A 13461-nucleotide genomic window follows, 5' to 3' on the forward strand; every position below is an offset into this window, starting at 1 on the left:
GGGAAATGGAATTGTCTGCGACTTTTTAAAGTCTATAAATAAATTCGAAATTGGGCGACAGGTTTAAGTTGACTCCAGCTGGACGCATTGTGATTGTGGCTTTGGCAATCGATTCCACGAATCTCGTATCGCAAAATGCTTAAGTAACAGTTTCCCACACACACACACACACACACACACACACCCACAACAAGTTTGTCATAAATAAACAACTTGTTATACTTCCGCCTCTTGTTTTGTGTGTTATTTGTACTACAACAATTCCAAGTAACTTTTTAATAACTTTCTGCATATTTTAATGGAAATGTCCAGGCCCCGAAAAGATTCGTAAATCATTCTACTTTCGTTTATCGCTCAAACTTTTGAGCGTGTTAAAAATACTGTGCAAAACTGTGCAACAAGTACACATCTTTCTGTTAAATACTTTGCATAACAGCTGCCACAGATTATACAAATATTTGTGTTGTATTTTTAATTAAGCAATTTAATTTAAAAAATAGCAACATTAAAGATGTCTTACGCTAAACTAATTATACAAAATGAACAAATTAATATAACATTCCATTACAAACACTTATTACATTAAACAATAAATAAATTAAATATAAAAAATACTGTTTTAATTGTTATTTTTGATGAAATAATAAGTTTGAAATGTGGAGCTGGGAAAAACATAGCTGAATATAAATTAAAAGTTCAAATCAGAATTATACATTTTCTATTCATATTAGCAACATTTTAAAGAGAAAGCAAATATTTACAGCATACTTTTACTTTTACTTTTAGAACTGTTTCAAAGCATACTTTTAGGATGCAAATTATTGGCGGTAATGCAGCACATGAAATTTGAAATTTTCGAAAATTTATTGTGGCATACTTTTAGGATGAGCAATTATAAGAATTCTGCAACCAATATTTAAAAGCATTTACTGAAACTTCTTAATTTCTGAAAATCTGCTTGCTGCTGATTTATGTTCGCCTGGTATTTCATTTAGACAAACTGACATTTTACAAGGGATCTTTGATGTTGTCGTTAATTCGCGGCCGTCCAATTATTGTGCGCAAAAACTATTTAAAAGCATACTTTTAGGATGTAAATTATTTCTAGTAATAGTGCATATAAAAGTTAAAAATGTGTATAGCACAGCCATATCCTGTCGCATTTTCAAAGGACTTGTATTGCTAGGATCGCAAGGACCAACTCTATCGATTGGCACCCAACAATTGTAATTTTTCAGTTCCGTTGGCAAAATGAAAAATATGAAATTCACAAATTCCAGGATAACTTGAGAACCACAAGGATAATCGGGATCATATTTTGCAGGATAATAGTCGTTACGAATACGCTTCGATTGACACATGCCACGAAAGGATCAAACAGGATATGGCCGAGATATAAGCTATTTTCTTAGTACAACAAATCTCGAGTCCTGTAAGGATTTTCGTCCTTTTGAGCATGTCAATCAATTTGATTATATAAGGGTTATACTTGTACTAAAGGACATCACGATCGTCCTTCAAATGACCGCAATACAGGACGTGTTCTCCGAATAAATTAACATTTTAAAAGTATGCTTTAAAATATTTTGCGGTCTCAAGAATTGAGTGGTCGCAAAGCCACGCTCAGATCGAAGATCCCTTGTCAAATGCCGGTTGGACAAACTCAGATACCAGGCGAACATAAATCAGCAGCAAGTTGATTTTAGAAATTGACGAGTTTCAGAAAAAGTATGCTTTAAAATATTAGCTGTGGAATCGAAATAATTGTTCATCCTAAAAGTATGCCACGTTTAAATTATTGGCAATTTCAGATTTCACATGCAGCGCGCCGCAAAAATTCACATCCTAAAAGTATGCTTTCAAATTCAAATGCGGAGGTAAAAGTATGCCGCTAATTATTGGATTCGCCCTTTAATATGCATCCTAAAAGTATGCTAAGCTAAAATTGTGATTTTTGATAAGTGATAATTTATTATTCTGATTCAAATTTTTGCTGTTTTTATTAGTCATTTTTTAACGTTGCCTTTTTTTAAATTTTCAGCATCACATATTATTAAAAATTAAAAGAAATAAGAAAAAAGTAAGGAGTTGAGTTATTTTTAATTTTGCAACTGTATCTGAAAACGTATTGAGTTCAACTCATTAAAAACGTGCCACAATAAAAAATGCCGTCAGCTATTTGTTGAGCAATTCCGGTTAAGTAAATGTTTAGTCGAATGCCAACTGCTCGTGTCTGCTTCACGAGTCACTTGAAGAGTGTGTTTTGACAGAGTGTGCTGCAAAATATATGCAAATCGGGTGTGTGAGCGATGAGCAATGGACGCATTGAACACAAAATTTGAGTGTTATTTATGGCGTTTGTCTAACGAACTAACTAAATACGAGTATTTTGTGCCGCACACAAAACTGCTGCTGCACATGACATGATGGTCCGAATCAATATGTCAGTTGAGTATTTGGTTTGCATGGCATGTGTTACTATTTATAGAGTAGACTCTAACCAATGGGCGATGCTATATAATTGATAAATTGATATATTGAGTGGAAATACTTGTTAGCTTGAATGAGTTGTTGTTGTTGTCGTTGTTGTTGTCGATGTCGATGTTGTCATGGGAGCCACTGTTGTAGGCTTGCCAAACTCGCCACTTCTCAACTGGCTGGTCAGCAGTACTCGGATTGCAGTTGGTGTGCGCGCTCAAAGTGACCGCAACATTTTTGCATGCACTGTGTCGCCGATTTGGCAGCTGGTTGACAAGCACTCGACGCCCTGTCGCCTTGTCACTGTCACCTGAAATGAACTGAACTCAACTGAACTCAACTCTGTTAGCCCAGCCCTAGTTGGCCACGCCTACACTCCCTACGCCCCCTACGTGTCCTGTGTCCTGTGTCCTCTGCTGCCTGTGCTACCTGCAAAAGGTTTTGCAGGCGTGCGTTTGATTACATTTTTGCCTTTTTGCCTCGCGCAAAAACACACGACACAAGCTTTGATTGCCAGCAACAGAAGCAGCAGGCACTGTAGGAGGCGATGGAGAGAGGGGCGTGGCTGACTGGCTGTGCAACATTGTTGGCCTGCAGACTTTGGCAATTGCAATTGCCGTTGCCGTTGCTGTTGCCGTCGTTGCCTTTGGCTTGGCGCCCGTTGCAACATCCGTTTCCGCTTCCGCTGCGTTGCATGCAGCCCCGCTGTAACTGCATGTGTCTCTCTCTTTCTCTATGTGTGTGTGTGTGCGTTTGTTTAATTTCGATTTGGATTGTCGCCTGCCAATGACTCGCTCTATGTTTCGTCTGTTTGCCACTCGCAAAATGCGCCACCAGCAAATTGTTGCCAACTCATTTCCGATGATTGGCAACCTTGCAACTCACTGGCAAACACACACACACACACACATACACACAGAGAACTTTATCATCTGGTCTGGGTCAGGCTAATACTGAATGCTTGATTACACTGCTTGCTGCTTGCCACTTTGCCACAGATCCGTTTGTTTCAACAGTTGAATGAGATTTTGTTGCACACTTTCGGTTTGCAACTGAATACGCTTGTTAAACCAAAAATGTGTGTATTGAATGTGAACGTGAATGTGAATGTGAGAGGCGAGTGGCGATTCAATTATTTATTATGATGCATTACTGCATCAGTAATTTAATTGCAGTCATAACCATTTGATAACCGCAACAGAAGCGTTCGAAATGAGCCCAGAGAAATATGACTTCCACCTGCACTTTCCATGTTCATATTTTCAATGTGTGTGTCGTATGTGTGTGTGTGTGTTGGATGTGTGTATGTGTGTGTGTGTGCTATGTGCATGATTTGCTGTGCGAGTTTGGGCCTGATTGCGTTGCCCCGGCAGCGACAATATTAAATATGCCGCCTTCTATAACGATTGCAACATTGTACGGCTTGTTGTTGTTGTTGCACGTTGCACGTTACACGTTGCACGTTGGCATATGCTTTGGTGTCACCATAAACAACAGCAACACCAGTAGCAGCAACAAATATGGCCAGAACGATTTCAATAATGGCGTCGAAAAGGCAAAAGCTCAACCAAGCAAAAACTTCAGCCAAAGAATTTTTCACATGCAAACAGTACGTGTATGTATGTGTGTATGAGTGTTGTGTGTTGTGTGTTGTGTGTTGTGTGTGTGTGTATATGTTTTGTTTTGTGAATTATTAGATTGCCTGGAAAAATGCTGGGCAACGTCACAAACAACGAGAAGAAGAAGGCAAACGAACGAAACGTTGCAGAGCAACAATGTCGAGACGTCGTCGTTGCCGCCTTTTTGCCAACTTAATTACTTTTGAAATAGTTGAGCGCACACCCACACACTCACACACATACGAACACACAGCCAGGCACATGAATAATGGCAATTGGTGTGTGGATAGATGGATGAATGGCTGACTGACAAGGCAGCAGCAACAAGAACAACAACATCAACCGGAGTTGAGTTGAAGTTGGGGCTGCAACAGGAACTCAAGCTCTATTTCTCGGCATGCAACACACACATACACACACATGCCAGCCCAGGGTAACTCACGCTATTATTATATTTATTAGCAAGGCAAAAGGCAAAAGGCGAAGCGAGGCAGAGCTACAGGAAGGATTCTTTAATGCAGTTTATGTGCAGCTACGTTAGGTTCTTCGTCAAATGCATTTTGATAATGGAGTTTACATGCCACTCGCCCCCTCTTCCCACCCTCGACACCACAGGCTGTTTTGAGGGCAGCTCAGATTTTGTGTGTTGTCATGACAGCAACAACAACAACAAATTGCATGAAAGAAAACAAATGTGCTTGAAGCAACATTACGATGACGATGACGATGACGCTGACGATGAAATCACAAGTATCAGTGAGCACAGATCAAGGATAAACGATGAATAAAATGCATACAGGATGCTGTCACTTGTCACTCGAAGTTACATTTAATTTATGGCTGTAAATTAAAGTTGGGTTTTCAATTCCGTAATTTGAATATTTACGAAAAATTTGTTGTGTTTGCTTTGATGATCCACAAAAATCCACACACACACACAAAAGCTCTTAGATTGAAAGCATTTCGCTTCGAATCACGCACAGCGAACTGAATGCAAAATGTTTGAATGCGCATGTGAATGCGAATACGTAAACGAATACGAATGGGAATGCAGCGTAGAATGCGAATGCGAATGCGAATGCTGAAACAAAAAACACGAGCTGCAGCTTATCAACGAACTGATGTCAAACAATGGAAGCAACTAATGGAAATTGCAGGCAGCAGAAACAATTGCGAATGCAAGAAAAGCGGCAACAACTGAAGGATAGAAAGAAGGAAGCATAGGCTATTAATCTACGCGAAATGGGAACAGCACGAAAAAGTGGCACATCAAAAGCAACCAAACAAATAAAATAGCAAACGAGTTGCGACGCAATAAAGTAATCATGAATTAAAATTGATCGTTGATTCAAAATACAGAATAAAGTAAAGTATAAAATAAGGCATACATTAAAATTGATCGAGGATTAAGTAGTAAGGGGAAAAACTTATAACTAAAGAGTGAGAACTGCAAAAGGATGGCAGAGTTAATCACAGCGTTGTGTTATGCATTGGAGTAGCTCAGTAGCTCAAATCAAAGCGAAATCATTGAATCAATCCATCAATTGATGTCGTCGTCGTTTTGCTGCTTGTCTATTCTAAACACACACACACAGAGACACACACTTGGATTTGAAATGGTCATTCATCAAAGTGCCAAATCGTAACGGGGCAAAACTGGCAATGGCAGCTGTAATGAAGCATTTAAGACATCGTTGAGGTTTCACTTCTCGTTGTGCCTAATGAGTTCAGTTGTCTCACTTGATTGCCACATGTGTGGCGTGTCTGCTGCCACGTTTGCAAACGTCTGGCACACGCCAATTTCACCCAGCTTCTTAGCCTCAAATGTGATATCTCACACTCTATCTCTGTCTCTCCCTCTCTCTCTCTCTCTTTGGCTGTCTCTAGCTGTCGTCTCGTCATCATTTTTTATCGCTCAGACACGCCCACAATAAATGGCAGCAAGTCTCACTTGCACAATGTGGCGTATGATTAATGTGTTATGTGCGCATTACGCATACGCACAGTGTGCAGCTGCAGCTGCACATTCAAAATGCATCGATAGCGATTACATTTCTGGATTTGCCTCACGGATTTGCAATTTTTTACCTTCCCTCTCTCTCTCTCTCTCTCTCTCTCTGTCCTTATGTCGTTGGTCAACTGTTTGCTTAGCAATTAAAGCAAACGGCAGAAACGAGACATATATATATTCATATATATTGTGGACGACAGCTGGTCGACAGCTTGGTTGATGCAACAAACGTGACATGAATCAATTTGTTTGTGCCATCGATGAGCATGTGCCTCACTCACTTCAATACACAGAGAGCATTCAATCAACAATTCACACACACACACACACATAAACACAAATCTATGCTATTTTCTTTCTTTTGCAATACTTCGTATATATTTAATCTAATTCTATTTTCGGATTTCGCTTTGCAGGCCGCCTCGCCTCGCTGGGAGCCACAGATCGCCGTGCTTTGCGAAGCCGGTCAAATATATCAGCCGCAATATCTATCGGAGGAGGGTCGCTGGGTAACGGACCTCAGCAAGAAGACAACGGGCGCCACATGTTTGCGTGATAAAATGGATTTGCTTGATTACTGCAAGAAGGTAAGTGTGCAGGGAATACGTAGGTGTGTGTGAGAGAGAAATATGTAGGAAATGGGGAAATGCAACAACGATGGCGATGGCAATGGTGTTCATAATGTGCAGCTGATTGAATTGAAGCCGCATGAAAATTGCTATTTGCATTCACTATTGCATTTACCGCACCCACACCGTTTCCCGGACCTGGACTCATGGCAAAAATGTAATTTTATGGCCTGGCTAACGCTCAAGTGGCTAGCCGCAAGCAGCCAAAGCCAGCAGCTCGAACCACATCCGCAGCAGCAGCAGCAGCAGTAGCTTGGTCCATGTCGACCTGCAAACGTGCAACGTGCAACGTGCCACTCAAAATGCAGCAACATGAAAGGCAATAAATCAAAAGAGTCAGCAATAGCAACAGCGAACAGCCAACAACCACAGCGAGAGCGACAGACAGCGAAAGTAGATGGAGAACAGAGAACGGAAAACGGAGATGGAGAATGGAGATTGGATGGAGTTCGATGCCGTCTCTTCCTTCACTCCTGCTGTGTGTGGCATCAACAATTTAATTTGCGTTGCGTTGAAAGCGTTTGCATAGAGACAACATTAAACGACACTTAATTAATTTTCCATTAATTTTCACTCCGGTTTTTCCTTTTCGTTTCTTTTTTGATTTTTGTGTCGCATACGTTTCGCATTCGCTGCCACTCAGCGCAGTTTATTCAAAACGCCAACTTCAGCTTCAGCTTCGGCTTCGGCTGCTGGCTGTTTGGTTACTTGCCTGTTAACTTGCCTTTGCTTGCCTTTTGCCTCGCCTCGCATCACAGCACAGCACAGCACACATGACGCATACGACGCGTTGCCAGCGCCAACGCGAACGCCAACATAAATTGGCATCCCATTGGCAATGCTGCTCGCTTGCCTGCCTCACCTTGCCTTGCCTTTGGCTTTGGCTTTTTTTAATTAAATTTCTTCAGCTTTCTCTGGCTAATGTAGCGTTTGTAGAGCATTTTTTCCCTTTCTGCTGCTGCTGCTGCTGCACTCAACAATAGCCCATAAATGTGGACAATGCAGGCGCAACGAAATGTCAAACGTTGAGCTGACATTCACTATAGTTCACATCCTTCGGCTGCCTCTTCACTCCCTTCTTTGTTGAGCTTCGATGGCGTTGGCAGTGTTAAGTGAATTGTGACTGCAAATAAAATCAGAGAAGAGCAGAGTCGAGAGTGTCGAGTGTCGAGCTTCGATAGTCGCAATAAGTTTAGCGAAATTTGCATTTGTGACCTTTAAACACAACGAGGAGTAAAGCACATGTTCTTGATATGGAAATGAATTCAGAATTGCAGAATCTACAATACGATGAGTGCAATTGAATTTGTTTGTATGTAAATATGAATCTGATTTGCTAAAGCAATTTGTTTGCAATTGCAATTTCGAGTTGTATAGAGAACAAAAGAAGCATTCGGAATTTAATCACACAATTGCCAGCCAGCCAGATTGATTACATCGTAATGCATAAAGGCAATGTTCAATATACGAGTATAACAATTAAATGCACTCATCGACTTTAGGCTAATCTATTGCAATTCAAATATGATATTCAATACAATTGCAATTTAATTTAGTTTTCATTTTAGGCTTTGAATCACCTTTCAATGCCAGCTACTTAGCTAATTATTGTTGCATAATTGCATTAAAAGCAAATCCTTTCCCATTGTCCTTGAGTGTACTTCAAGTTGAGAAGTTAAGCTCAAATTCAATTTCTACTTCAACTCAACAATCAACGTTAAGTTACAAATGTTTGTCTAATTTTATTATACGTACACACACAACTTCTTTTTTTCTTTTGCTGTTTATTTGTGGCGCAAAAGTGTGTGGCGCATCCTTATCAGTGGTAAGGCTGCTTCTAATGAGCCTTGCGGGATGTCAAAGCTGTCGCAGTTGATTTTGACACGCAAATTTGTTGCGACCTGGTGCTGCCATCGTCATCATTGCTGCTGTTGCTGCTGTTGCTGTCATTTTGCCACAACATAAATCAAATTACACTCGCACCCAACCAGCAGAAGAGTGAGTGAGAGAGAGAGAGAGAGGAGAACACACTCGTGTATGGCCATAAATAAGGTACTCATATGATGGCTGATGGCGGCGTCTGTGGCTGCGGCTGTGGCAAATATTTTATTGGCCTTTCATTTGCATTGCGCTCAAATGTTGCCAGCCTACAATTTGCTGCGTATATATATCGAGAAGAGTATTTTATAATTATGTTTATTATGCTTAATTTATGGGCACATGTTTTTGATGCTGCCGCTTCGATTGTAATATAAAATGCAATGGAAAATAAGACACACAAAGCCAAAACTCTCTGCTTTTGTTTAAAGATTTTTGTGAATTTCTCTGATTAAATTTCATTTGAATGCAATGCTGGAATTTCAATTTTGCAGTCAGTTTATGAGAAACCATAAAGCCGCATAAAAGCAGCTTGAGACAAAAATTGCTGCTGCTCACTGCATAATTAATAATTTGTGTAAGAATGCGGTTCGTTAAATTAAATTATTGAAATAGAAAATATGCTTGTACAATTCAATGCATTTTGCTTTACACTTTTACTTGGCACAACAATTGATTTACTAATTTGCCAAAGAATGTTCGTATTCAATTTGGATTGATTGAATGTATTTTTAGAGAATTTTCGTGTAATAATTACAAAGCGAACACAATATGAACAATCCGGCAGAGCATTGTTAGCAGTCCATTAGTGTTTTGCCATTGCTAGGCAACTCTGTGAGCACTTTGTGCTGATTAGCCCAAAACTCGAACCACGCACGCACATTGCGTATACGTAACAATGGCAATGGCAGAGCACAATGCTGAGTGCTGAGTGCGTTTAGCTGAAGATGCGCCAATATGCAAGTATACAAGGCATTTGACTGTTGTTCATGATTGCTGATGCCAGCCAATAGCATTCTATAGTCATACTGAAGCTGAAGCTGCAGTTGAAACAAAAATCTGTGTACGAACGTACGAACAACAACAACAACAACAACAGTGATGAACTCTGCACGTATACGCAATTTTCAATCTGTGAATTTTGTTTGGTTTCGACAGCAACACAAGCCTTGAACTGCAGTTGCCACTAACGAATACCCCAAACAAAAAAAAAAAAAAGAAAGGAAAACAACAACAAAATTAAAAAAGAGAAAATAACAAACAGTGACTCGACTATGAAATACCCAGCAAAAAAAAAAGAAAAAAGAAGAAGATGCTTACTTTATTTCATTTGTTATCATTAGCGTGCCATTAAGCGCAATAAGTGCATGCATGTGAGTAACTGGCTCTTAAATCAGATTATCCAATAAGCTAGACACAGTCGCAGTGCAGTTCCACCGACGAGTTTCACCCAGGGTAGACAGAAAGAGCGAGCGGGAGAGCAAGAGCAAGAGCAAGAGTGAGAGCGATAGCGAGAGTTTTTGGGTTGCCATTAATGTCAAGCGTGGGGCAAAGCCAAATTGATGCAAAAGCGACGTGGCAAGGCAAGTAAATTGCAGCCAGAGCGAGGCTGTGCACTGTACGTGTATGCATGTGTGTGTGTGTGTGTGTGTGTCGATGTGTGTGCGTGTGTTTGTGCGGCAGTTCTTCTTAAACATTTGCTCGCTTTTTAATTTGGCTATTTTCCGTGCAGCAGCAGCACTCGCTGCCCAAACACAAACAAATATTTATATATACATACATATAGTATATAGTAAATTTATACAGACACACACACACACCCACACACGCACACGCACATAGAGTTTACGCTCACTTAATTCTCGCACACATATAAAAATATATTTTATATATAGAGAGGAAGAGAGAGCGAGAGCGAAACAGAAGGCCGCATTCATTTCCTCTCCACTTCACTCCATTCCATTCGCATTTAAGTCCTGTTTCCCTCCCCACCCCTCACTCACCATGCTGCATAGTCCACACTTTTGGTCAGAAATGCTGTTTGCTGGCAAAATAAATCAAGCCGCACAAAAGTATGCTACACTTTTTTTCAACAGTCGTTCAAAAATTTTTGACGGCGGTCGCAAAAAGAAATTAATTAAATAAAACCTGTTGTCCTTTGTAGTTGCTGTTGTGATTGTTGTTGTTGTTGTTTGGTTGCGGATTGCTGAACTGGTTGCGCTTTTTTATTTTTTATTTTTAAGGGACGGGGGGGCAAAAGGACCTCGTCGAGTGCCAAGTGCAGCATAACATATTCATTTAAGTATGTGCATATTTAAATGTTGGTTTCTCTTCACTGTTTTTTTTTTCGTTTTTTTTATTACTCATTTGGTTTGCCTTATTTTGGTTTTTATTTCACTGTTTGCAATTCAAATGGAAATTAATTAATTTGCAGCTGCTTTAACGCCACACACACACCCGCCTTCCCCTCCCCGCTTTCCTCTGCATTCAACACATGCCACGGGCTATGAAATGTGTCTGGACATTGTTTCGTTTTCGGGGATTACCGATATATGTATCTGCGTCAAAGATACAATAAAATATTTCTTTGCTTATTATTGCTGTTACTCGTATACTGTTATTGCTCCGGTAATGAGTTAAATTACATATTCCACAAAACAAGAACAAGCTGCTGTCGTTGTTATTTTGTACTCATTTGCATTGAACACGCATTGATTTTGCCAGCCGAACAAATCCAACAAATTGCCAAGCGGGCACGTATTTATATATTCAAAATCTCTTTTAGTGCTTGCTTGTTTATACCCGCTACCCAAAGCGTAAAAGGGTATTTTAAACATTGTTTTTGGTCTGAGTTCTTAGAATTCTGTTCTCAAAACTGCAACAAAATCTAAATGTTAGAAAACACATCTTGATTTCAAGAACATTGTCCATGCTCTTATCATAAACTAAAACAAATTCAATAGTTTTAAGACCAAATCATATTGTCTTTTTTACTACTTACTTATTATTTTATTTATTTGCATGTTGTTCACTTTACTTACGAAATATTTATCATCGATTCGCGCAGCATTTGAGCTTGAAAGGACTTCCTCTCTTAGACTGCAATTGAGAATCGTTCGCAACAGTAATTACAAAACTTTATAGCGGGTATTTTATAGTCGAGCACATTTGACTGTAGCTTTCTTACTTGTTCTAGAAAGTAATACCATATCAATATACTAAACTTTTCGATATATTAATTTGGTATATTTGAAAAATAATACTGCTTTTGCTTTCATTTAGAATGGCAGCGGGTATTTCAGAGTCGAGCACACTCGAATGTAGCTTTCTTCATTGTTTTTAATTAGCTGTCCGCCTTTAACTACTATAATACATGCTTCAATTGTTGGGCAATAAGTTTGCGAATCATATTTCTTCTTAAGGGGCAAAGTTGAAAGTTGTTTATTCCGGCTTGCAATTGTTAGATTTAATTGCTGGAATTGTATATTTAACATAGGTATTAAATTAGCTTAAAGGGTCAAATACAAAAGCCGACACGCATTGTTCAACTGGATCAATTAAGTGCATAAGCAAAACACATTACAAATGAGTTAATGATGAGTGATATGGCAATACACACACACACACACACACACACACACACACTCACACGCCCAATTACACGCAGATACATGGTAAAAGATATTGGGTCACTGCTAACTGGTAACTGGTAACTGATAACTGGCAACTCGTAACTGGCAACTGGTAACTGGTAACATCATAACGGTTCTGTGTATTCAATTACAAAACCTTCCTAATTAACGACATGATGGCGTACCCCCTTAGCCATCACCCCTCGCCACTAACAAGCAGCAGCTCCAGCTCCAGCTCCAAACGAACGGTTAATGAGATTTTGCGACAAATGAGCTTACATTTATATAGTATAGTATAGTATAGTATAGCGTGCGCAGTTGAAGCTCAGCTGCCCAAGCTGACCCCACCGCCAAGTTGAAGCTTGCAAGTTAACACAGTTAATTGAATTTAGATGCGATTTATGGTTCAAAATGCAATTTGCTCGCTTTAATGTCTGCCCAGAAAGCGACAAAGCGAGAGAGTGAGCGAGTCGTGTGTGTGTGTATATATTGCTGCATTAACAGTCTGTCAATTAAAATGCGGCCATCAGATGCAAACATTAAGATACAAACACACAAACACAATGCTCAGAATGCTTCTAGCTGATGCCTATCATATTTCTGCGGCTCACACTGTGGCTTTACGTATACATAATGTCGTCTTGTAGTTGGTGTTTATGGCCAAAGCAACTGGCAGGCCATAAACTGTTTCATTCACACATTTTGACACAACATTTTAATATATAAAGTGTAGTTGAAAAAATAGATTTGTTTGCTGCCCTGATTGCTGAACACTGCGCACTAAGTGCTGAGTGAATAGTGAGTGCTGTGGATTGTGAATTGTGAGTGGGGCATTCAAAGCGCTAATTACTCGCATTCACTGCGAACATTGCCATCATAGTGCAAGTACTTTTAAAGCAATGCCAAAGAGGACAGTGAGAGAGAAGGAGAGCGAGTGAAATAAGCAATGAGAGAGAGAGAGAGAGAGAGATACACAGATACTCAGTCTAAGCGAGGGGGAATACAAATGAAGATGGGCAAAACATCGATTTATAGCGAAATCAATTGCATTTTCCCTTCACTGTTTTTCTTTCTTTTTATTCGCATTTACCACTCGACTCAAGTTGGCAACAAATTGTTGAGCCACATGGACATGAGCTGAGCTAATGCGCTGTTGTGTGTTGTATGTGTATATGTGTGGTATAGATATAAGTAAGTGCATGCAGCATAAGTAT

The 13461-nt window shown here is 39.7% G+C and overlaps 1 protein-coding gene across 11 annotated transcripts in view; it reads left to right on the top strand.

Moving 5' to 3' along the window:
* Positions 1-13461, top strand: part of LOC133848989 (amyloid-beta-like protein) — a 70514-nt gene that overhangs the window by 35060 nt on the left and 21993 nt on the right. For all 11 annotated transcript variants that reach the window (XM_062284785.1, XM_062284783.1, XM_062284789.1 and 8 more), the window contains exon 3: positions 6525-6695. In XM_062284785.1, the coding sequence (XP_062140769.1) occupies positions 6525-6695 (171 nt within the window). The remainder of the gene's footprint in view (positions 1-6524; positions 6696-13461) is intronic.

This window comes from Drosophila sulfurigaster, chromosome X, assembly GCF_023558435.1.
Source record: "Drosophila sulfurigaster albostrigata strain 15112-1811.04 chromosome X, ASM2355843v2, whole genome shotgun sequence".
Taxonomy (NCBI): Eukaryota; Metazoa; Arthropoda; class Insecta; order Diptera; family Drosophilidae; genus Drosophila; species Drosophila sulfurigaster.